Source organism: Anopheles gambiae, chromosome 3 (genome assembly GCF_943734735.2).
Source record: "Anopheles gambiae chromosome 3, idAnoGambNW_F1_1, whole genome shotgun sequence".
In the NCBI taxonomy this organism is placed as follows: domain Eukaryota; kingdom Metazoa; phylum Arthropoda; class Insecta; order Diptera; family Culicidae; genus Anopheles; species Anopheles gambiae.
Window position 1 is genome coordinate 55,031,731 of NC_064602.1, and position 25,983 is coordinate 55,057,713.

The 25,983-nt window shown below is 40.1% G+C and overlaps 1 protein-coding gene across 21 annotated transcripts in view; it reads right to left on the bottom strand.

The window, feature by feature from the left end:
- Positions 1 to 25,983, bottom strand: part of LOC4397777 (farnesol dehydrogenase) — a 61,586-nt gene that overhangs the window by 22,183 nt on the left and 13,420 nt on the right. For 11 of the 21 annotated variants that reach the window (XR_009766186.1, XM_061658638.1, XM_061658640.1 and 8 more), the window contains one exon: positions 19,810 to 19,981. Coding sequence is in view for 10 of the 21 variants with exons in the window: in XM_061658654.1 (XP_061514638.1) it covers positions 5,294 to 5,547; positions 5,620 to 5,681; positions 19,810 to 19,981 (488 nt within the window). In the remaining 11 variants the exon portion in view is untranslated. Of the gene's footprint in view, positions 1 to 5,034; positions 5,548 to 5,619; positions 5,682 to 19,809; positions 19,982 to 25,983 lie in introns of those variants that run through there. The other 10 variants (XM_061658654.1, XM_061658657.1, XM_061658652.1 and 7 more) reach the window with 1 other exon arrangement.

Consider the following 25,983-nt stretch of genomic DNA (forward strand, 5'->3'; position numbering starts at 1 on the left):
GGGTGAAAACTTTTGCTCAAATAAGCTTTCTGGAGGCTTGACGAATACACAAAACACTCTTAAAATCTTCATTCAGTAACAGTAGCGATAAAAATCAGTCTCCTGAATTCATACGCCTTGGGATAAGCCCATCTGTATATTATACCCAAATAGCCAGAATTGCTTAAGCAGTCAATTTTGGCATGCTAAAGATCGCTGCCTTTTGAATTCGCCTTTTGCAGTAGATAAACAGCATCAACAGCAGCAGCTTTCCGTTTGAAGTTCGTAGGCTGAAATTTCAGCCTGTCAGCTGTTTCCATTGTATAGCAGTTTTCGAGCAGCTATCTAAGTGAGTATAATATACAGGTCAGCGTATTCCAAGGTGTATGAATTAAGAAGGCTGATTTTTATCGCTTCTGCTTTTGAATGAAGATTTTAAGAGTTTTTTGAGTATTCTTCAAGCCTCCATAAAGCTCGTTGGAGCAAAAGTTTTCACTCGTTCTGTCAAAAAGTGATATTCAAAATTGGTTATAAAAATTGCTATGAGACCACATGTACTACATACACTTTGATTCCAGATTCCACCACCTGATCTCTTTAATGCACCTTGGGATAAATGTAAACAACACCGTGTTTTCGAGCAGGTACTCGAATCTAATTCTAGCTTTGTGGCTAGAATAATCTAGACTAAAAATTGCAGGCTAGTTTTTTGTGTGGTTTTGTATGGAGTGTTTACATGATTTCAGCCTCCAACTGTCAAACTCCATACAAAAAACTAACTAGAATCGTGAAGGCCCCCACTGTTTGAATATGATGCGTACATTTTCATCCACTGCGGCTACAAAATACCACGCATTTTTGATCTCGCTACCTGAGAGACAACGCAACCATTTGATTGGCACTACTATTTTTGCGACCGGCTCTGATGTTGGGGCTATTAAAAAGACACACGATCGAAGCAAACGTGCGTGTGATATGTAGCACATTTCTTTCCAATTCAGCTAGCGGACGCAAGTGGAAACAACATTTTGAATTGAATCCATACAAAAGAGGATTATGGATTTGTTTATTACGATTCGCGTATGGTGCTGCACCTGTCCGTCCAGAATCTGGTGGCTTGTTGGCTTGGAGTCGTTATAAAAACGCCGATTGACCGGCAATGTCTTGGAATAGGCTCGGATCGGTAGGTTCATGTTTTGGTCGATTGCATTCCGTTGATTTGTCGCGCCGTAGCGGTAGATCCTGCAGCAACAAAGTCAAGACAAACTCTTACCCGGGTGTGGACTGTTATGATAAGTTCTTATTATTATTATTATTATTATTATTATTATTATTATTATTATTATTATTATTATTATTGTCATTACAGCCAACGCGATCATGCCAGCCTTTTCAGGACTTGAGTACCACGTAGCCGGATAGTCACCTCTTGCTACTGCGGACGGCTCATACGCGGTTAGAACCCACGACGGGCATGCAGATGTGCGTAATGATGGCGGGCCGCGGGACCGCTCCTATCCAGCTGGCAACTTGCATACAGCCACAATGTCTCCTGCCCGATGCATACGCTGCATCGAGGGGAAGGATGCACCTCCACGATAAAAAACAGCGTCATGAACCAGCGGTGGATCAAACGGTAGGCGGACTAGGCGGTCGCCGAAGATCTCTAGTCGGTAGTATGCCGTATGTTTACAAGTGGACAGAATATTACACACGACAAGGGCCCCCGGAAAGATGGTCGTTGGGGCCCCGTGGCTGGAGAACCATTTGCCTCCCCCTCCCCCCTATGGCGACAACAATTTTAGGGCCTGTGACCGATGATCGTAAGGGTCCCATTGCCCCCCCCCCCCCCCCCCCCCCCCCCCCCCCATCCACCGGGAATTTAAGTATACTGTTCAATCTCCCAACAGCTGTGTGCCAGTACCCCCTCCTACCGGTCATCAGCTACCATTTACAGGGGCCTGACCTCGTCTTTCCACCTTTCATGAACACCTTCCTTTCTTTGACCGATGGATCATAACATTCCGGAAGAAAACACATTGGCGAAAGTGTTGCACGCACACTCACACCCTTACGCAGACGGCTCAGTCTATCTGTGTAATGTACACCATACGAAAACAAAAGCTTACTGCTTAACACGTTCAGTTCGATGGCAGGCCCCAGGGACTGCCAATGGACTTTCCAGTATGCCGGTTTTACAATTAACTTGCGTTCTAGATGCCGGCGGAAAGGAAAGTTGATGAAAATCAGCGCCGGGCTGAACGTGTTAATGTGAATTGGGGCTCTGCACGTTGCACAGCAAACCCTCCAGCGTGAGATAGCGATTTCTTGGTCATTTTTACATTGCAGCGTTTGAACTCATTGCGCTTTTTTGGTTTGATTTTTGAAAATGCAACTTCATCGCCGATATGTTTGTTAACGGCTTTTTTAAGCACCGCAGCAACTCATGAGTATTGACCACAAGCGAGAAAGAGATAGCGCTATGGAGGGAAAAAGCACGGACGACGGCTGACAGCGATTGGCCGTCTGACGCACCAACACATCCAAACTAGGGACGGGTAGCTCGACGAGCTGCTTCACAAATTTGCCGTTGGAGGGAAAAAGATGGCATGATAAAATTCTCCGGACGCCATGTTTTCTTCCGTCGCTTTGCACAGCGGGATTGGTTTAATTCTAGGTTTTTACGCACACTATGTTAAAAATTACCCGCTCTTTGCCGGTAGGATCCTCCGCAAAAAGCCTATGCAGAATGCCGGCGCCTAGAGTGTAAAATATTGTATTAATTTTTAATGTTGGCTATACCAGATCAATGCAGATGCTATGAGAATATGTTAGGGAGTATGTGTTGGATAGCTAAGTAAATAAAATATAATAATAAATACGTAAACAAGGGCTGATAGGGGCTAAGTAAATATCAACACATGAGTAAACGTTGAACTCTCCGCGTTGTGTAGAAGCCAGTTTGACGTCTTTCTTCACAGTTGGTATGCAGACGGGCTGTATGGATCGATCCAGCATATCCAGGTTTTTGAATAATTCTTTTCTGATCTGAAGATCTTAAGCTCCACTATCCACTATTACAATTTTCATCCAACGTCGACTCTGATCCTTTCATAAACGATACAACGATACAAGAATTTTCGAGGCTTGGGTTGCACTGGGTTATTATCGGCCCATAACCTTTTAACAGAGCTAAAAGACCTTCACTATATATGGTGGTTGAAAGAGAAGGAAACATTTTATTAACAGTATTTCATAGGATACTGCGATCAAATATACACCAGTATGTCATATTATACTTGGATCAATTGTACACTTCAATATGGCCGTTGGGTGCACCAACATATCTGAACCTGCAACAACCTTGTCTAAGTGAAAGTCACTTTGTAACTACATTACTCTCGTTTTTTTAGTTGTTATGGTTTTTTTATAGTGAGATAAAATGTATTTAAGATAAATAAGGCGCAAATAAACTAAACTTTGTAAAAAGGCAGTTGTAGCTGCATTTGTATCGTTTTGACTCCATATTATTTAATTTTTTTATTATTGGATTAGGCATTGCATAAATTAATTAATTTCATTTGGTACTAAACATTTTTTTATGAAATAAGTTTCAAAAGTGTGTAACATGAAACCAAATATACAAAAATGCAATTAAACGATTTAATATTCAACCCAATAGAAGCGAATTTCACGCAATTCATGATCACTAAACGATACAAACATAGCTCCATCAGTTTACACTGAAATTATGTTTTCTTTCAACTGTTTCATGGAATCAAACATAAAACTATTTTTTTGTATTTTTTGTATCTTTGTTGTGTTACTATTTAAATATATAACTTCATAAGAATAAGAAGCTTGCTGCACTGATTTTAAACAATGAAAAGGAAAAACAGTAATTTAAAGCGAATATATTTCGATGCAGCTTCATGTTTTGTTGTTTTTGTATTCAAAACTAACAAAATGTTGCTAATTAATAATATTTGTGTAGGGCTCATCAACCAATAAAATAAAATAACCCCAAAGGTAATACTCTATACATTTATGTAAAAAACTAATGTAAATGTAAAAAGTATTTTTTAATACTGCCAATCCAATAGGTTTGACAAATTTCTATTTGCTTGCAGTTCCTCCTAAGCCATACGTGAGATTTAATTTTGACTAAAGGTAATACAATTTCTTTTTTTTTGGTGGGCAACCAATTCCAATCCTGTTTCATTTAATCATGTAGTTATTTAAAAATATCTAGAATAAATACTAATAAAGAATTTTTACGGATTAGGCACATTCAGTTATTCAAGGTATAAAAAATACTTTAAAATAATCGTATGAATACATACAATATGAACGTAAAGTAAAAATATTGTAGATTAAAGCAATGGTAAACAACCTAAACTATTTGTGCGTAAATAGAAGACAAAATAATCACCAAAGAATAGTTTTTTGTGAAAGAAAAAATATTATATTTTAAAATCTTATGAAGCTGATTAGATAAATTATAAATATTTATGGTATAATCTATTTACTTTTAAATTTTAACAACGACCTGCCAGATAATACTTTCTTAAGCGATGATTTTCAATTTCATTTTTTCATAATCTTCATAATACATTTGACATGTACAAATTTGGCGAATTTCAGCATGAAAAAATTATTCAGAAAGAAAAAAAATGTGAAGGCCGTGAATGCATCCACTAAAGCGAAGTATCAAATTAACGATAAAGTCATTGATATAAAAATTATCGAACAATTTAATCATCCTAAAACATACAACTGTTTACGCATTTATTTATTATCAGCAAGGAAGCATTGCAATACAATACTTTATTGAATACTAAATGACATAATGAAAGTAATAGAAGCTTAATTCTTCGTAAATTCTGAATATTCTTAACAAGATTGGATGATCACGTTGATTACAACAAAATTATATCACTAAAACATTTACTAGAACTGATTAAATGCATACAAAATATTTTGAATGGTAAAAAATTTAATAAATTTGGTATTCTTCTTTCATTAAAAAAAAAATAATAATGTTAGTTATGGGCGTTTAAGGCTAGATGATCAGAAATCAAATCTACAAATAAACATGTATTTAAAACATCGTGGTAATATTGTATGTCTACTTTTTTCATTTAAATGTCTTTATCATAGTTCTGAGGTCATAAAAATCTGCAAAATTCCCCGTCATGCGTTAACATTTAACTCATATCTTGAATTAGACAATCGATGTCATACTAGAGTTCTGATTTTTATTCAAACTTAAAATTATTTGCTGGTTTTAAATTCTTCATTCATTTAATTCGTATCACTTCAATGAGTCGCTCATAGGTATCGTTTTAAGATGATGAATTCCAAATGGACGAAGTAATCTTTCACTATGCACAACATGTACAACACCGGGAGAGTCTACCATATCTACACTAGTTTCCTTGTCAATCCATTTACGTTGCTGATGTCTTCGAACACACCAACAACACCAACCTATGATGATTAACACTAAGGATCCAATAGCCCCACTTGCTATGCTAGCTGTTTCTAGCATAACTCTTGGACGAGTAGCTACAAAAAAAAATATATATATAAATATAATATAATTCACATTCACAAACATCACATTGCAAAAATACTTACGCAAATATGAACCATCAAGATCTTTATATTCGCAACGCGGTCCCATATAACCATCAGCACATCTAAAATTTTGAAAGAGTTATATATTATAAGCCGGTCTCGTGGTACAGTCGTCAACTCCTATGTGCATGCAATATATCTCATTTTGTACACGATTTGAAACATTGCGACACATGTGTTGTGTCAAATACCGTACGAAATGAGATATATTGCACACATATACGCCATCTTGTGAACATAACTTTAGATGCTTAAGTATTGATTAAACATAATTTGTCTATGGTGGAAGAATTACACAAAATAAAATGTCTGTAAAATGTAAGACGATCGAATTGCCTTGTTAACCGACTCATACCCAACTGGAAAATATCGAATAACTTTTACTGAATATTTTTCGAGGGGTCCATCGAGTTCATAACCAGAATTTATGCTTACAATCTTTTGTCAGACCGAGAGAAAAATTTATTTGGGTTGAAACCAAGGTGGCTAGTTTGACTACAAGTGGGTTATTAGCCCTGATTTTGTTAGCCATGATGTATGGAGATTTATATGGAGATTAACAAAAAGGGCGTTTAGGTTGCTAAGACAGTGCTCTAGAATCTATCGTATACGACATACGAAAACCGACAAAGACAAACGTGTGGTACTCTATGGAGGAGCCTAAGACAAACCTGTCAAATATGGTAATACAATTGTCAAACGACAAGTCAGTTTGTTTTTCTCTACACTCCTCGTAAAACATGTCGTTATTACAACTTGCATATTTGTCTCTTGATTTAAAACTAAATACACGTTAATACCCCCTCTGCATAACGACGGAACCCAAGCGCCACAGATTAAGCTTAAACGACTGGAAAATTGAATATCCATAGAAAAAAAATGAAAGCTCCATAGCTTCATTGGTTTGATCAATAGATGGCGTATTAAAACTGATTATTATATTGCTATCCTTTTCTTGCAATGTGTTTCGACAAGTTTCATCTTATCATGACTTATATAGCCTTCTAACTTTCTGAGCAAAAATCTATATAAATGGTCGTGTGGTCAGATACGTGGGTATCAACACCAACGACTGTTACTCAAATCTCACTTGCTTCAGTGCTGGTGGTTTCCATTGGAGTTTAGTATTTAAACAATTGTATCGCCGTTCTAGTTCTAGCGATGCATAACTTCAATGCGAAACCATACAACAGTACAGAGGAAATGAGAAAGCTCTCCTCCAAGCGAGGAAGCTCAACTGGTTGGGTATCCCACAAACAGATGGCGCCACCAACTTTTTTGCTAATTTTAGAATGCATGAGTCGTTTGCCGTCTGCTAAACGAAGTCTTTCTATATTCCGTATAGGTAGAGTGCTTGAGTCGTTTAGAAGCCGTTTAGTGGTCGTTTAGTGGATTTGTGGCACTTGGGAAGATATCATTCCCTTTCGCACATTTTCTCATGTCTTCTTTTTCCCTCCAACGGCAAATTTGTCAAGTAGCGTTTCAAGCTACCCGTCCCTGGCTCTGCTTCATACCCCTCGCCTGAGCGCGCTGACGAAGGTTTGGATGTGTTGGTGCGTCAGACGCCCAATCGCTGTCAGCCGTCGTCCGTGTTTTTCCCTCCATAGCCCTCCATTTCTTTCTCGCGTGTGGACAATGTTCATGCGGCGCTTAAAAAAGCCGTTAACAAACATTGCGGCGAGAAGTTTAATTTTCACAAATCAAACCAAAAAACCGTAATGAGTTCAAACGCTGCAATGTAAAAATGACCAAGAAATCGCTAGCTCACGCTGCAGGGTTTGCTGTGCAACGTGCAGAGCCCCAATTCGCATTAACACGTTCAGCCAGGCGCTGATTTTCGTCAACTTTCCTTTCCGCCGGCATCTAGAACGCAAGTTAATAGTAAAACCGGCACACTGGAATATCCATTGACAGTCTCTGCGGCCTGCCATAAAACCGAACGTGTAAAGCATTAAGCATATCTTTGTTGTACTAAGCTTTTGCTTTCGTATGTAGTAGATTACGCAGATATGCTGAGCCGTCTGCGCAAGGGTGTGAGAGTACGTGTGTGTGCAGCGATTTCGCCAAATATATTTTCTTCCGGAATAATATGATCCATCGGTCAAAGAAAGGAAGGTGTTCATGACAGTGGCGGAGTAGGGGGATCGGGGTCCCCAGGCGGAAAGATGAGTTGAGGCGCCTCTAAATGGTAACTGATGACCGGGAGCAGGGGGTACTGGCACACAGCTGTTGGAAGATTGAACAGTATGCTTAAAATGCCGGCGTATGGTGGGGGTTGGCCATGGGACCCCTAGGATCATCTATCACACCTAAAATTGTTGCCATGAGGGGGGGGGGGGGAGGGCAAATGGGGGGGTGCAAATGGTTTTCCAGCCACGGGGCCCCAACGACCATCTCTCCGGTTGTAGACATACGGCATACTACAGACTATCGATCTTCGGCGACCGCCTAGTCCGCCTACCGTTTGATCCACCGCTGGTTCATGACGGTGTTTTTTATCGTGGAGGTGCATCCTTCCCCTCGATGCAGCGTATGCCTCGGGCCTGAGACATTGTGGTAGTATGCAAGTTACCCGCTGGATAGGAGCGGTCCCGCGGCACCGCTATCATTCCGTCCATCTTAACAGCATGCCCGTCGTGGGTTCTATCCGCGTATGAACCGTCCGCAGTAGCAAGGGGTGACTATCCGGTTACGTGGTACTCAAGTCCTGAAAAGGCCGGCATGATCGCGTAGGCCATAACGCCAATAATAATTATAATAATAATAATAATAATAATAATAAGAACTTAGCATAGCAGTCCACACTCGGGGAAGGTTTTTGTTTTGACTTTAGTGCTGCCGGGTCTACCGCTGTGGCGCGACAAATGCACGGAATGCACTCGACCAAAACATGAACCTACCGATCCAAACCCATTCCAAAACATTGCCGGTCAATCGGCGTCATTATAACGACTCCAAGCCAACAAGCCACCAGATTCTGGACGGACAGGTACAGCACCATACGCGAACCGTAATAAACAAATCCAGAATCCTCTTTTGTATGGATTCAATTCAAAATGTTGTTTCCACTTGCGTCCGCTAGCTGAATTGGAAACAAATGTGCAACATATCACACGAACGTTTGCTTCGATCGTGTTTCTTTTTAATACCCCCAACAGCAGAGCCAATCGCAAAGATGCCAATGCCAATGGTTGTGTTGTCTCTCAGGTAGCGAGATCGAAAATGCATGGACTTTGTAGCCGCAGCGGATGAAAATGTACGCATCAGAATCAAATAGTTTTGGGGTTTCCAAACGCACGCACACACACAAACATACAAACACGCGCGCGCAAACTCACACACACACACGCACGCATGAACATGCATGAACGCGCGCACGCCAGCACGCACGCACACATGCATGAACGCGCGCACGCCGGCACGCACACACTCACGCACGCACGCACGCACGCACGCACACACTCACGCACGCACGCACGCACGCGCCCCCGAAGTCGCGCGCGCGAGCACGCGCCCCCGAAGTCGCGCACGCGATCAAGCACCCTCCACCAACCCACCCCCTCCCCACTCCTCCCGCACGAGCGAGTACGGCTACTTTATCGGAAGAAAGGCTGGTTCAGCTATCATGTAGCGCATCCTCATCCCTAGCGCCGGGCGGGGTGGGGAATCGCGACATGACAGAGTGAACGGTCATTTTCCCCGCGCTGTGTGTGTGCGTGTGTGTATCGAGACCCGAAAACTCGAGACAGATTTCGGCACATAAAAAAAATATTGCCACTTTACACTGTGCTACATAATGCTTAGAGGGTCGTTGAAGCATCTAACATGTTCAAATTAAAAAAATATTAGATTAGTGTTAGACGTTCTCCTACGCTTGTTTTAAAGGGGCTTCGTCAACCTCGATTGCCACGGGCATCGAATGGTCTCATCAGCAGCAGCACGAAATAAAATAAACCATCAATACACCGATAACACTTTGAATCCCAATCCAGCTTCTCCCACAGCGTCTCAAGGTCACACACAAATTAATAAATGCTAACACCCACCAATAACAATACACAATCGCAATGCACATAATGAGTATCAACGCATACACCGCAATAGCCAATCAGCTGGCGGCGGAAGACACGGGCAGAAGCGCAAGTAAGGCAAGGCAGGGTGAGGGATGGAGAAGAAGCGGACGAGAAAATGGGCGCCAATAATTTTAAATTTTTTGACCGTTTTTTTTGCTCCGCCGCCATAAATAGTTCGTCCATTTCGCCAACAGATGGCGCTAACCCTGCGCAGGCCTGCGCAGGAATCGCTGAAGTCCCACGTGGGAGACCAGCCAAAATCTGCGCAGGCCAGCGCAGGCTTTGGTACATTTCATGCGCAGGAAACTGATCGAATTTGCGCAGCGGGGTGTTCATTCAAAATGAACGTTTGTTCATCGGATTTCGATTTCGATCGCAATCGAAATGGTATACGATACAGGCCAATGCATCTTCTTTGATTGCATAAAGTGCGTAAGTCGTGACAAGATATTGGATTGCGTGAAGCGCCTCATCAGCGTCGAGCAAGTAATAGCATAACGAATGGTTGCTTTTTTGACTGTTGTCGTTTCTCGCATATTTCCATTCTCTAGTTGCGGGAAGGTTCATATCTTCTAAATACCCTTATTTAAGACATTTAATGAAATCTATTCATCACAAAATGATATAAGATAGAGGTCGGCAAAGTCCGGCCCACGGGCCAAATGCGGCCCGCCGCAACATTCAATCCGGTTCTCGAAAGGTTTTGACTGGTTTTGAAAGATGGGAAGAAACTATTCGTATAGAAATTACTATTACAAATTACTATATTCATCTTTTCGAATAACATTTTGTACCATCGTACTCTTTCAACTTTAATTAAAGTACCATGGAATGACGGATCGTTCAGTATGTTCGAACTCGTCATCAATATCCCCGTAATGTTTATATGAAAAAAATGCCTTTTTTCGGCTGGCTGTAGAAAAAAAAACTAGGAGAGATAATTTCGTAACATGTACAACATTTCAAAGGTAATTATTAAAGCTTCCTTGGACAAATAAATCTAAGACTTTGGAAGTTGCCATCAGTTATCCGGAATTTTCGCCATTATAGACGAAGACATCCTAAGTTTTCGCGATAAATTTGTTAGAGTAGAGCTTTTGTATCATGTTGGTCCAGAAAAAATCGATGGAACACATGTGACGGATGTTGTACTAAATTATACCAAATAAGCATGTCGAAATTCTTCCGAAATTCATCTAATATGAACGAAATGAGTTTTGGCGTCATTGTTTGCCATTGCGAAGCCAGTGGACGCGATTTCTGCTTCCTGATATGTATGTTCATGTTTCTCATATTATTTCACTGTCTGGCGGGTCGCATCGATCTCCCGGCCCAGATAACCCAGTAATGTAGCCACTTGTACCTCTGTCTTCGTTTTTAGCTTCTTTTGGAACCTCAAAAAATGAACCTGGGCTCTCTTGCGATGCTTCGATTGTTGCCTAATAGTGCCAAGATGTTGGTGACCAAAACGCAGAAACGTTCTTACGCGACGACAGACTTCTGTACGCTGTCCATTTAAGACGCTACGAGGAGTCATTCGTTGATCGTGCACGCTTCTAAGTTGGTTGGTTCACTTTGCCGACCGCTTATATAAGAAGTAAAAAAAATCAATAAATTCGGTGTCCATCTTTCCCTACGACAGATAACTTGTCTTTGCAATTTGTGTTTAATTATCGGGCCTTTTGTATGGAAAAAAGATTATTTTTTGTGAAAACTGTATATTTTTTGAATTTCTAGTTAGATTTGCATGAAATCTGGCGCATAGGTGCATAATATTGTTTGTTAACATATCAGTGTAAAATTTTAATTTAGCAAATATTATATTTTTTTATTTATTTCAATTAAAAAAAATGTAAAAGTTGTATATCAACCACAGCCGATCAGGCCATAACTTTGAAGTTAATGTTTATGTCTTTTTCTAGTTTTGACGTACGTTTCGCTCAAAAGTTAGATAGCTATATATATACGTATATACGTAACTGTATGGCTAGTGTGACGGTATAATACATTTGTTGGTATCGGTGTTAGAAATGATAATACCAGCTCACACATTAGATTATAATAGTATATTAAGCGTATTAGTGTAAGTCTATCCATAAGTAGTAGTGTTAGTCCAAAATGTAGAAATATATCAAACTATCGCAGTCGAGCAACACACTCCGAAGCGACAGCATCACTCGTTGTCATAACTTATTTACATAGATATATCACGGTCACGGTGTTTGTTGCGAGCAACCTCCGAAACGGCTGGATCATTTTCAACGAAACTTTGCACACACATTATGGTGGTATGAGAATAGGTTTTAAAACTTACATCATTTTCAGATGTTACATTAAACATAATTTAATTTCAATTTTCTAATCCCATGCCAAGACCAATATTTTTGTTGTTGTAGACCAGCTGTGTCAAACTCATTTCATCAGAGGGCCGCAAGTACAGATTTTCAGTGATTCGCGGGTCACAAAGAAAAAAAATATACCTCAATATTTATATAAAATACTATTTAAAATCATTATTGTTAAACAAATTCACTTTTTATACTCCTCGCTTCAAATCTGGAATCGTTTCTAATTCAAAAATGTGCCATGTTATTTTCCATTGTGGTCTTTTTTATTAAAAAAATGTTTAATATAGTTTTAAAGTCACATGCAATCTCATTTTATCCTTATTATTAAAATAGGATATTTTTCATTTGTCGCACGGCAGTTCTGTTAGAAAATATCGCTCAACCGCACTTTTTTTTTTTTGAGGTAGAGGAAATCTAGCTGCCTGTTGCGAAATTTTTTTTTTATAAGCATTCTCAGCTATTCATCGCTGGATGAATAACAAAAATATTTGTCTGCAATTTTTTGACAGTTCAAGAGAAAAATTGAAATAAATTGTGTCTAACATTAGTTTTCGCTAATTTCCAAGTCCCAATTGTTCTAGTGGTATATTCATTTCTAATAACAAGAACCCGTTGTTCATGAATAATTTTGTTATATTACGATATTTTTATCCGACGCAGATTCGTGGTGTATGAACCCAAAAAGATTGGCAAATATTTTTTGACACTTGAAGGGAAATGATTTGCTAATTAAGGAAAGGACTGTGTAAGCTAACCTATTAATTAGCTATGTATTGCAGGACTTCGGCATTTCGTTTATTTTAATCCTTAATGTAAATCTTTTTATCTTAAGCATAATCATTTCATTCTGGTTTTGATTTTCGCGGAGGTGGCAAAGTACAATTCATCTTGTAGAATGTGAGATGCAAATAAATTCAACTTGGCTACAAACGCTTTCGATAAGTCGTACATATTGGATATTAACTGATTTTTATGGTGGGATGATTAGGAAAAAAACAGAACATACTAAGGTCGGAGCCGTACAGATCTGTTCGGAACAATTCGGAGCCGACTGAAGCCTTTACTCGGCAGTCAGAGGCATTAAGATCGGTAGGACCGTCAGAAATGGTTCCGACTCCAGACTAGTCGCTCCGTGCGACAACCGATGACTCCAACGGTTCCGAATGACTCTAGATGGCTCTATAGACTTCGGACGGCAACGAGCGAAACTGTTGGTTTAACAATCCATCACTAGTTGTGGCAAAGTTTCCAAGTGTGTGTATCTTGTTATTTTCATTCCTATTTCGTTTCTAGGCAGACGCAAATATGTTTTTCCATATAGAATGTGCAATCGAGTCTGCACAAAATTATGCTAATATTCAGAATTTAATCGAAACATAAAACATATGAGTTTGCATTCGATTTAATGTTTCTTAAGGGTCTCGGTTTTTCTGTACGTCACATAAAATGTCAAATCAGTGCAATTTGCTTCAAGAATTGTCCAATTATACTGTATTGGACAATTCTCATTTTGGCTGTTAAATAAATCCCCGTAAAAGCCAAAAATATCAGAATGTATTACACGAATCGTATCAAATAAATGATTAAGTGTATACAAATACTAAATTGATTAAAAAATATCAAGTTATCAAATGTCATTTGACTAAAAATATCGAAATTCGACTTACGTGGATAATCGAGTTACGCGGATTCGGGAACGTACAAACCGCGTAAGGCCCGTGTCTGTGCTCCATCGGATGCGATTTTATTGACAGCACGTGCGATAAAATCGCATGCGATGGAGCACAGACACGAGCCTAACTCGGGATCAGACTGCCATACAGGCAAAGAGCAGGATATTTTATCATGGTGTGTGTAAAAACCTAGAGTTAAGCGGAGAAACGGTGTGAAATACAAGGATGCGAGAGCGCGTTTTGGTTTCTACACATTTTTGACACTAACACAGTTACAAATGTGTAAATGTGTGCGTTTACTTTCCGCCAGTGCGCTCAGTTTGATCTGCTCGCAGCGCTGTGCTGATATCGGTGTCTCGCTTGCACTGCTGCACCGAAAGTTCCTCTGTGTGCTCTCATCCCTACAAACAACGAGTGGGATATTTTATCATGGTGTGTGTAAAAACCTAGAGTTAAGCGGAGAATCGGTGTGAAATACACGGAGGCGAGAGCGCGTTTTGGTTTCGACACAGTTTTGGCACTAACACAGTTACACATGTGGACATGTGTGCGTTTACTTTCCGCCAGTGCGCTCAGTTTGATCTGCTCGCAGCGCTGTGCTGATGTCGGTGTCTCGCTTGCACTGCTGCACCGAAAGTTCCTCTGTGTGCTCTCGTTCTTGCTACCACACGAAATCGTCAGTACAGCTCAAGGATCGGCAGCGAGCGGCCGCACGTGCGTCAGCCTAAGTCCTGGACGATTGGTGTTATGATTTTGTAAAGTGTTCAAGTGTTGTGCAAATTGAAATGAAGCTGCGCGAATTATTCGTAATGCATGTTATGTACATCGCGCAGCTTCATTTCGTACCTTTTTTACAGAAATCAACGTGTACAAAAGGATCTACGCAGATATTCGGCCACTTCGACGTTTGCATCGATGGAGCGATCGATTTTATTTTAGTTTAATATTGTGTATGTAAATGTGTGAAATCGTGTAAAGTTATGTAAATGTTTCAAAAAAGAGATGAAAAAAAATCTACTCGTGTTTGTTTTTTTGTTTAGCTTTAGATAACAAAAAAATACGCAGCGAGTGTGAGCGATCGCTGAACGAAAGAAACGCATACAGCGCAACACGAAAGAAACAAACACAATCACACGAAAGGATGCTCATGCATGGGCGCGAGCATTGAGAGAGCGCACCGTATATTTTATATGGGAGCGGGAGAGAACCGTGGTACTCGTTCCCGCCCCCTGTTTTAAGCCTAGGAAATCTTCCATCGGCTAAACTCTAGGTTTTTACGCACACCACGATAAAAATTACCCGCTTTTTGCCCGTAGGGTGTACAGCACTTTGACACTCGATGTTAAGTGCAGTTTACACTAGAGTTGAAAACCCGCTGAACAAATTCCGCAGTTTACGAGCTCACATGACCCTACAAACAACGAGCGGGATATTTTATCATGGTGTGTGTAAAAACCTAGAGTTAAGCGGAGAATCGGTGTGAAATACACGGAGGCGAGAGCGCGTTTTGGTTTCGACACAGTTTTGGCACTAACACAGTTACACATGTGGAAATGTGTGTGTTCATTTTCGGCCAGCTCGCTCAGTTTGATCTGCTCGCAGCGCTGTGCTGATGTTGGTGTCTCGCTTGCACTGCTGCACCGAAAGTTCCTGTGTGCTCTCATTCTTGCTACCACACGAAATCGTCAGTACAGCTCAAGGATCGGCAGCGAGCGGCCGCACGTGCGTCAGCTTAAGTCCTGGACGATTGGTGTTATGATTTTGTAAAGTGTTCAAGTGTTCAAGTGTTGTGCGAATTGAAATGAAGCTGCGCGAATGATTCGTAATGCATGTTATGTACATCGCGCAGCTTCATTTCGTACCTTTTTTTATGTTTATAACAGGATCTACGCAGATATTCGGCCACTTCAACGTTTGCATCGATGGAGCGATTGATTTGATTTTAGTTTAATATTGTGTATGTAAATGTGTGAAATCGTGTAAAGTTATGTAAATGTTTGAATGAAGTGATGAAAAAAAGATCGACGCGTGTTTGTTTTTTTGTTTAGCTTTAGATAACAAAAACATACGCGCGAGTGTGAGCGATCGCTGAACGAAAGAAACGCACACAGCGCAACACGAAAGAAACAAACACATGCACACGAAAGGATGCTCGCGCATGGGCGCGAGCATTTAGAGAGCGCACCGTGTATTTTGTATGGGAGCGGGAGAGAACCGTGGTACCCGTTCCCGCCCCCTTTTTTAAGCCTAGGAAATCTTCCATCGGCTTAACTCTAGGTTTTTACGCACACCATGATAAAAATTACCCGCTCGTTGTCCGTAGGGGAGGCATCGCAATCGCGATAGCTTTATAGCCCCGCTGCGCAAAACGATCGAAAGCTCAGCATCTCGCTCAATGTAGCTAGAGAGCAAGAACCAATAATGATAAAGCGTGGTAAAAGGATGGGGAAGAGGAGAAGGAGGGGAGAAAGAAAACGTGGGTATGAACTATTTTTCGGCCATTATCATTTTTGCGCCAACACGGTCGCGTACCGAAGCTTTTTTGTCAGAAAGACATACAGCGCGCTCTCTCGAACAACCGTAAACGCTTCAATCGATCAAGAGCTTCGATCGGTTCTTCGGGAGTTTTTGCTCGCTTTCTCGATCGGTTTTCGGCTAGAAAGCGAGCTCAAAAACTGCTCGATTTTGTTGAGCAGGGCGCCAATGACCTCGCATGAAAACAGGTTTAATCATCAATCAACGAGTCACAGTGAAGAATAAAAATTATTTAGATAAAAAATAAATAAAAGCTAAAACATAAATAAATTTCAAGTGAAAAAGCAGAGATGGTATGCTTTAGTTATTTGAGAATACTGTTAGAATATTTAGCGCGTTCTTTCGATTTGTAGGAATTTAACGGGGAAAGAGATGTGATCGAGATAGATTGCGAGATAAGACTAAATTAATTTTATTCTGTACAAATTCAACTGGAAGATTTCGTGGTAGTAGTGTAATGATCCTTATATAGCGTAGGTAGCATAAGTTTGTAGTATTAGTGTTAATAGAGGAACGCGTATTAGTTTCGCAATAGACACGGAAGCGTCAAGGTGTGTACGGAACCTTACAAAGGTTAAAAGCTTTCGGCACTTTACAGTGCGTTGCAGTAATAAGGTTGCCACAAATACACTAGATCAAAAAATTGGAATTGTAAACGACGTTTTTCATAACGGTATTTTTTTTCGGTCGGTCTGGCACAAGGTGGATTTAAAAATATCAGGTGGTGGACTCTAGTGCATTTTGACAATTCGTCACTTGACGTAAGGTCCTCAGGATTCAAACCTTGTTTATATTTATTAAATTTGTTCATATAATTTATCTACCCCATTTTTCGATTAAATATTCTTTAAAAATATATTTTGGACTTTGAGTGTTCTTATTTAACATTAAAACATGGATTAAAGTGTGTTATTTTGTGTTATTCCGTGAATTTATTCTATAATTCATTGTGTTTTCGACATTTTTGATGATACAAATTATGAAATCATTATTTTTTTCAATTTTCACATTGATTCCTCATTATCTACAAGCCGCATGGACAATTTGCGTTAGATTAGAACTCTTACTCACATGATTTTAAATTTCGTGCATAAACAAATCATCAAATACTTTGTTAATAAATCACACAGTCTGAACTCACTGGTTGAGTTTCGATTCCCTGCCAACTATTGAATATGTGTTTTTTAGTTGGCACGTTTCTTCATACAAAAAAAATTTGAAATTTTTCTCAGCAGGCCGTGAGATTTTTGTGATGTTTTCAAAAACCGGGTTTTTCATACAAAAGTATGCTTTTTAATTGACTGTCAGCCAACTATCGAGCGTTCAGGTAAAAAGCATGCCAACTAAAAAGCGTTCAACTATTGAATTCTATACATGGTATATGGGTCCAATAAACTCCGTGGTAATCCAAAAACTCAGTGGTATCCAAACGGATCATTGCCATAGAAGATCTTAATTACCTACGGTTATTACGACAGATAAGAAGAATCGAAACTGTGGGATAAAATCATTGTAATCATTGTAATCATTGTTTTTGTACTCCTCGGATTGCATATTCTTCTATTTTTAATTAAAACAAGACATCAATTTTATCCCGTGTGAAGCTGGGTAAATCAGTTATAATGTATATATTAAATACTTCTTTTTCTACTTCTATTTGGCGTAACGTAGTACGCAACCATGATGACATATGCAGGCTTTCAAGACTGATTCAGTTAGCCATTTTCCCAAACTCTATCGAAGATAGTCGCCGTGCCTACACAGCAATTTTTTTCATGCAGCTTCAGTACGGTTTTTTACTGAAAAGGTTCAGTACTAGAATATTTTACTGATTTTCAGCATAAATGTCATTTTTTACTGATTTTCCGTAATACAATTTACTGAAAATAAGTAAAATCAGTGTTTGTTGAGCCACAGAAACGGAAGCCCTGTCATTTGTCGTGTTTAACGAGACACGAAGATCATTTCGTTGAGTTTTGAGCTTTCGGCTCGGGCTCATGGTTTATAAGTATAAGTGTAGTTTTAGAAATAAACTCTCTTCCAATTTTGCAACTGAACAAGTAACAACCGCTGGTAAATATCGAACGCTAGAAAAGTTACACCGTAACACGCAATAAAAGATTATCCGAAATCGCAAGATTAAACAGTGTTAAATTAGTCGTTTCACTGAATATCAGTAAAACAAATTACTGAAAATGCAGCAACTCATTCTGTCATATCGACCTGTCAGTTAGAACATCAAAACAATGCATCACGTTGTGGTCGTGATGTGCAAAAAATTGATTTGGTAGGCGCTTACAGGCAGGCCGATAAAAATTCAGATGATATTTCGGCTTGTGGGATTAATTTACAAAGAATTGGCAGCCGTATTGGCGTGTACAATCTTGGCTACAATTTTCTGTGCTTGCTGACATTTCGTGGTGTCTGTAAGTGTTTATTGAACCACCAAAACTTGTTCCGGGAAAATAAAGTATGAAAACAATAGCAAACAACATACAATATGGATGAATATGATCTTAAGGACTGGCAATCTCTGCACATCAATACTACGCATCATCAGAACTCAATTTAGAAGAAATATTTCGTCACTTTTTAATCACTACCAACTACTGAACAATCCGTAATATGATAAAAGGCTTCACTGTGATTTCAGTAAACGAGCTGTCATTTTGGTGAGCACCGAACATTACTGAGTAATTTTGTAAACATTATTTTTAATAAAAGGATTATTTAATCTTCAGCTCAAAACTTCAGTAAAATATTACTGAACTTCATTTTAAAAAAAGTTGTCTGTGTAGATACAGATGTTGCTTTAATTTATTTCATGAGTATCCTGCTCAATTTTACGTAAAATATGTCAAAATGTTTGAAAAACATCAAAGAAAACCACCATTTTGTCATTTTTCCAATCGCTACGATCGTTCCCGAATTTGATCGAGTTTGGGAAAATGCTTGAGTATCAGGTAGCCAGATAGATTGCTACGGGGGGAGGCTCCATTATAGGATGGAACCCATGACAGGCATGTAATTGAGTCGTTCAAGTCCACGACAGCTCCACAGTATGCTTGCAGAATTCCCCAAGTCGATTGCAATACTCCCCTATACGGTTGCAAACTTCCACACCTTGCAATATTCTCCTACCGATTTGCAACATTCCCTTAAGTGATTGAACTATTCTCTTATATGATTCGAAATCCTGGATATGGCATACCCGGGTACGCAGTTGTTCACTTATGTACAGTTTTTTGGTCATACACATGACGATTAATGGCCCATAATCCATAGCAGTTATAATTATGTACCGTTCAGCTTAAACATAACAATAACCCACGTTGTTTCTTATTATTTTGTTAAATTACAATAATTGTATCTGACCATGATTGATAATATATGAACGCAAAACAATTTTTGAATCTTTTTCGACACTTTTTTCTAGTGGAAGGGGAAAGAGTCGTCAAAAAAGGTATGAGGTATGTAAATGTACTTGATGAAAATGGTAGGTTTTTAACATATTTTTTTAAATATTTATTCGAACAAAACCAGGGTCTGAAATATACTTACTCGCAGTTGTATAATAAAGAATCTCCTATTTTAACCGTAAAACAGGTGGCGTCGTTAAGGCAATACCAAGCCGCATACGCTGGAGGGCATTTATATGTATGAAAAGTAATATTGGGCCTATTTGTAGGACTGGGAGGACGAGGCTTTGGTGTTGTTCTACTTGAACAAGCATCTGTAAAGATAAAGTATGAAAATATATGAATTTAGGATGTAGTTATTAATCGGCATTAACGATTTCATAACTGAAGGTAGGAAATCTGATATACAGGCGGTCCCCGAGATACACTATTAACTGGGACCGAAAACGTCCGCAAAATCCGCGTATCTCTATTTTCCGCGTATGTGGAATTTTCCGGTCTCCAACCAAAATATCACTAGTTTTCGTGTAATTTTGCTTGACGTGATAGTTTATAGTCAATAATTGAATGATGTGTTTTAGTTCTGACTATATATTTCATAACTCAAAGTTGCTAAAATTGATAAATGTTCACCCTGCATGAACGAAAGGAAACGCCAGGCAGTAAAGACATTAGTGATACGCGTAGCGTTTCGAACCTGCGAGGTACGATTCGTTCCAGCATACGGACTAGTGATGCGCGTTGCGTTCCGAACCTGATAAGTGCGATCCGTTCCAGCATGCAAGCATCCAGACCGCGATCCTTACTTTTAACCCAAGCACGTTCAAAGTGAACCTGTTGCTCCCACCGTTCTTTGCGATCCGACCTGAACCGACTGTTATCAACGATCTTATCGATCCGATCTGAACCGGCTGCTCTCAGCGTTCTCGGCGATCTGTGCTGGGCCGGTTGCTCTCAGTGCTTATTGCGATCCGGCCTAGAACGCTAGACTACTCTACTAATTCTACCTCTTTGTATTGATGAGCCGGTTTGCTGTAAACAAATCATCCAGGTTCAATTTAAACCTGTTTCTCTCAGCGTTCTTTTCGATCCGGTCTGGAACGCACGATCATCTGCTCTCTTTCATACGATGGGCCGATTTGGTACGTACAAAGGAAGCAGGACCTACATAATGAATGTAGGTCAAAATTAGTCGTAATCATAAAATAAGTGTAATAAGACATTGTGTCATCACTGTTTAAGAATGCGTTATAAATAAAGCTTATTCGAAACAGTGAGACAGTTCATTAGTTTCATACACGTAGATCACTCGTGTTTAGTGTTTCTCCCCATTAGCAGAAGCCGCCGAAGGCTCTGCCCAATTGATAACCATGTTTGGTTATCAGCTGTTCAGTCGGTTGACCGATCAGCAATACCCCTTCTACGGAAGAAGTGCAAGTTTGCACCTTAATCGGTTAATATTCCCGCACCGTTTTAACGCCGCCTGGAATCCGATCCATCGCGCAAGTAAAGTCCCGTAGTTCCACCCGTCCGTTGCATAAGTGTAACTTGACCATCTCTTCCTAACGAAATGAAAGAATGATACAATTCGTTCGCAAGTAAACCAACTACGGTACGTTCTCACCGCGATACCCCGTCTCGTTCTGCACGCTTCCTCCACATTCCGCGCATTGACTTACCGCACACGGTTCTGGTAAGCAAAGTGCGCGCCGAACCTACCACACGCTGATAGGGGGGTTAGGGGATGTCGTCAACCGTTATGATTTGTTACATGGAGAGTTGTGACGTAACGCAAAATAAAATTATTGATTTTATTATTATTTTTTTAAAATAACAAATGAGTAAAAAACGAGGATTCTTCTTGGTGACTTCACAACCATCGCTGTTATGCCGGTCTAAAAAAGATCTCGTTACTATTTATGTTGAACTTGGTTACCTCAGATGGACGGTTGGAAAAACTTAACACAGAATCGTCGCAGTAACGTTACATTCCGTTACTGCGAAGACCACAGTGTGCGTGTGCCCCTCGATTATACAGGAGGACATTTGTTGATAGTAGCATGCGATTCGCAAGCGACGACACGCTATTTGAAGAAAATGACACAATAATTAATAGTAACGCTTAAAACAGATGTAATAATAATCCAGCTCATTACAAACCCAATTTGTTTCAAACAAATTGAAGATGGAATTGATAGCGGAACTTGGGGCAAGTGTGCCATACGGGGCAAGAGTGCCACCAAGCATTTTTCCTTAAAAACTTTAGTTTAATGATCAATTGTGTATACAGTTGGTTGCTTTCCAATGACTAAGTATACTGAGCCGAATTTCATATACACAAATCGATATTTCCCATTGTTTTGAACTGATTTATATTGAGTTTAAAAAATTGAGCAGAATATTATAATTTTTTAATCCAATCAAATAAGCTCTCAAAAATCATGCGAACAATCAACCGAGAAAATTTTTACACCACCGTATAGCTGAGGAAACGTGAATTTTTTTGTGGGGTTAGTTGAAAAAAAACTTTCTTTTTGTCACTGAAAAATTCAATTTAAAAAAAGATACAACTTTTGGGGCAAAAGAGCCATCTCTATTTGGGGCAAGTGTGCCACCATCTTTCACAGGCGCGAGCTGTCAAAAATGTAAACATTGTTGTAGCGTTCAGCGGTATGGTGCGCTTTTACGAGCGGTTTCTACTCCGGAAAAACAGACCAGCAACAACCCATATTGCGATACAGTTTGTGATGAAAAGGGGTTCATTGGTGACTCAAGACATGTAGGAATACATACACTAGTGGTACAAACGTAATAATTTCCAATTATCTAAGAAATACGGTTGTTTTAACCAGGTGGCCGTCTTGCCCCATACGAGTGGCACTCTTGCCCCATAGCCCAAAAAACAACGTTTTTTCACCCTTTTTAAAACGCTTCAAAAACTGTTTTGTTTGCACTTTTTTCAAGCGAAACTCATTTATAAGTGAGGAAATAGATGTAAAATGGTTATGAGATTTAAATTGGCTTTTGAAAAACACGTTTTAGTGAGCTATAACTTGAAATGCTTAAGGTGGCACACTTGCCCCAATTTCCGCTACAGCCGTTTTTTTCATCAGAGTTGATCATTGGTCGTAATTTAAAAAATACATCGAAAATGCAGCCGAAACTCTAGCAAACATTACCGATTTCGCTTGTAAATTGTAGGACATGCGTAACATATTAAACATCATCTGTTATGTGAAATAGTATAGTCAATTTGATGATGATAAAACATCTTAAGCCAAAAAACATTTCTGTTAAAATAGACATATTTATGAAGGATAAGGAAGATGGCATGATGAAAAATGATGATAGTGATGCAATTATGTGGCAAATCGTGCAGAAGATCGATAATCAGAACCGTTTTTAATTTGATTAATGCATGGGTATTTCTTTATATAAAACAGAATGTAATTTTTTTGGTTAATTTAAAAAATGGAAAAAATACCAGAAAATAGTAAAAAAAGGGGGAAAAATCACAAATACTGATTTTGTTCATTAAACTAAACTATTTGAGGGGGTGAGGTCCATCAGTTACGTAATTTAGGGGAGGGGGGTTTCTTCCAACGTTACAGTTTGTTACACTCGGTCGAAATTTTACAATTTTTGAGATAGTAATTGATGGATGGCCTTATTGGTTATTTGGACACACAGCGTTAAGGCCGGGCTACATTGATCGTACTCGCAAGCGTAATTTTGATTTTCACTAGCGCATCTGGCGGCGACTGGTGGAAGCTTTTTTGGTCATCGAGGGAATGATCATGCCGGATCTCAAAATTAAGTAGTTTTTCCATCGTTTTCCATTGCAAAAATGGATGCAATGCGTGCAAAACATGTGTATCTACGTTTTACAAAACTTGTCTCCTCCGATTTAAATAAAAAAAAAACATGGAAAATTAACGTATTTCTGGAGCGGCTCCAAATTGTTTGGCTAAATGCTTCGGTCAGCCACCGCCAGATGCGCTAGTGAAAATCAAAATTACGCTTGCGAGTACGATCAATGTAGCCCGGCCTTTACAGCGTTATTTGGACTGGATTGTAGCAATCAATGAATTGCTATGTGTTAAGGCTGGGGGACATTGCCCGTACTCGCTAGTGTAATTTTTATTTTCACTAGCGCATCTGGCGACGACCAGCGCAAGCTAGATGTTTCTAAAATTTATGAGTCAACATTATTTATACTTGGTGTCTCATCAAGTTTCGACCAAGCTACTTGTATGTCGTTTGAAATGTTGATAAACGCCCATTAATTGCACCAAAATAGGCCGTTAATTGTTGTTGTTGGACAAATAGTCATTCATACAAAGCGCTGGGCAACATTTTTCCCCATCTTCCAACCTCTATCCATCATTGCGTAATATTAAGGCCGGGCTACATTGATCGTACTCCCAAGTGTAATTTCGATTTTCACTAGCGCATCTGGCGGCGGCTGGTGGAAGCTTTTTTTGGTCGTCGAGGGAATGGTCGTGAGGGATCTCAAATTTAGGTTGTTTTTCCATCGTTTTTTGCCATGAAAATGGATGCAATGCTTATAGGACATGTGCATCTACCTTTTGCCAAAACTTTTCTTGTCCAAATTAGGTTAAAAACATGGAAAAACTACATATTTTCTAAAGTGGCTCCAAATTGTTTGGAAAAATGCTTCAAAGCAAAGCGACGGAAGAAATCATGGCGTTCAAACATGATTTTGCATGTTTCATTACCACATTTATGTGTGCCGTCGAACACTGAACGGAACGTTCGAACGCGGTCGGTGTAGTCAGTTTCTTCCAAAAGTCCTGGTCGTTCTTTTTATTAGAAACCTCGTTCGTTCGTGCACCTTACCGAACTGTTCGAACGGTGCGATTCTCGTTCATTTTACACATGCCTAGTGTTAAGCATTAAGCTTTTGCTTTCGTATGGTGTACATTACACAGATAGACTGAGCCGTCTGCGCAAGGGTGTGAGTGTGCGTGTGTGTGCAACACTTTCGCCAAATGTGTTTTCTTCCGGGATGTTATGATCCATCGGTCAAAGAAAGGAAGGTGTTCTTGAAAGGCAGAAAGACGAATTGAGGCCCCTGTCAATGGTAACTGATGACCGGGAGCAGGGGGTACTGGCACACAGCTGTTGGAAGATTGAACGGTATACTTAAATTGCCGACGGATGGGGGGGAGGGGGGGGCCATGGGACCCCTACGATCATCGGTCACAGGCCCTAAAATTGTTGTCGCCATGGGGGGAGGGGAGGTGCAAATGGTTCTCCAGCCACGGAGCCCTAACAACCATCTTTCCGGGGGCTCTTGTCGCTGATAATCTGTCCACTTGTAGACATACGGCATACTACAGACTACAGATCTTCGGCGACCGCCTAGTCCGCCTACCGTTTGATCCACCGCTAGTTCATGACGGTGTTTTTTTTTCGGAAATCGGGCCAAAATCTGCGCTGGCTAGCGCAGATTTTGGTACATTTCCTGCGCAGGAAACTGCTCGAATTTGCGCAGCGAGCCGGCCTTCCCGGCCTGGATTGGGAAGAACTGTTAACACTAATCTAATATTTTTTAATGTGAACATGTTTGATGCTTCAACGACATTATAAGTATCATGTAGCACAGTGTTAAGTGCCAACATTTTTTTTAATGTGCAGAAATCTGTCTCGAGTTTTCGGGTCACGACACACACACACAGCGCGGGGAAAGTGGCCGTTCACTCTATCATGTCGCGATCCCCCACCCCGCCCGGCGCTTTCGATGAGGATGCGCTACAAGAAAGCTAAACCAGCCGTTCTACCGATAAGGTAGCTCTAATCGATCATGCGGGAGGAGGGGGGGTGGTCTGGTGGGGAGGGGAGTGCGTGCTTGCGTTCGCGCTTTCGTGGATGCGTGCACGCGTACGTACATGTGTGCATGTGTGTGTGCTCGCGTTTTTGTGTGTGTGTGTGTGTGTGTGTGTGTGTGTATGCGCGTGTGTGTGTGTGTGTGCGTGTGTGTGTGTGTGTGTTTGCGTGTGTGTGTGTGTGTGCGTATGGAAACCCCAAAACTATTTGATTCTGATGCGTACATTTCCATCCGCTGCGGCTACAAAGTCCATGCATTTTCAATTTCGCTACCTGCGAGACAACACAACCATTGGATTGGCAGCACGATCTTTGCGATCGGTTCTGCTGTTGGGGGTGTTAAAAAGACACACGATCGAAGTAAACGTGCATGTGATATGTAGCACATTTCTTTCCAATTCAGCTAGCGGCCGCAAGTGGAATCAAAACTTGAATCGAATTCATACAAAAGGGGATTCTGAATTTG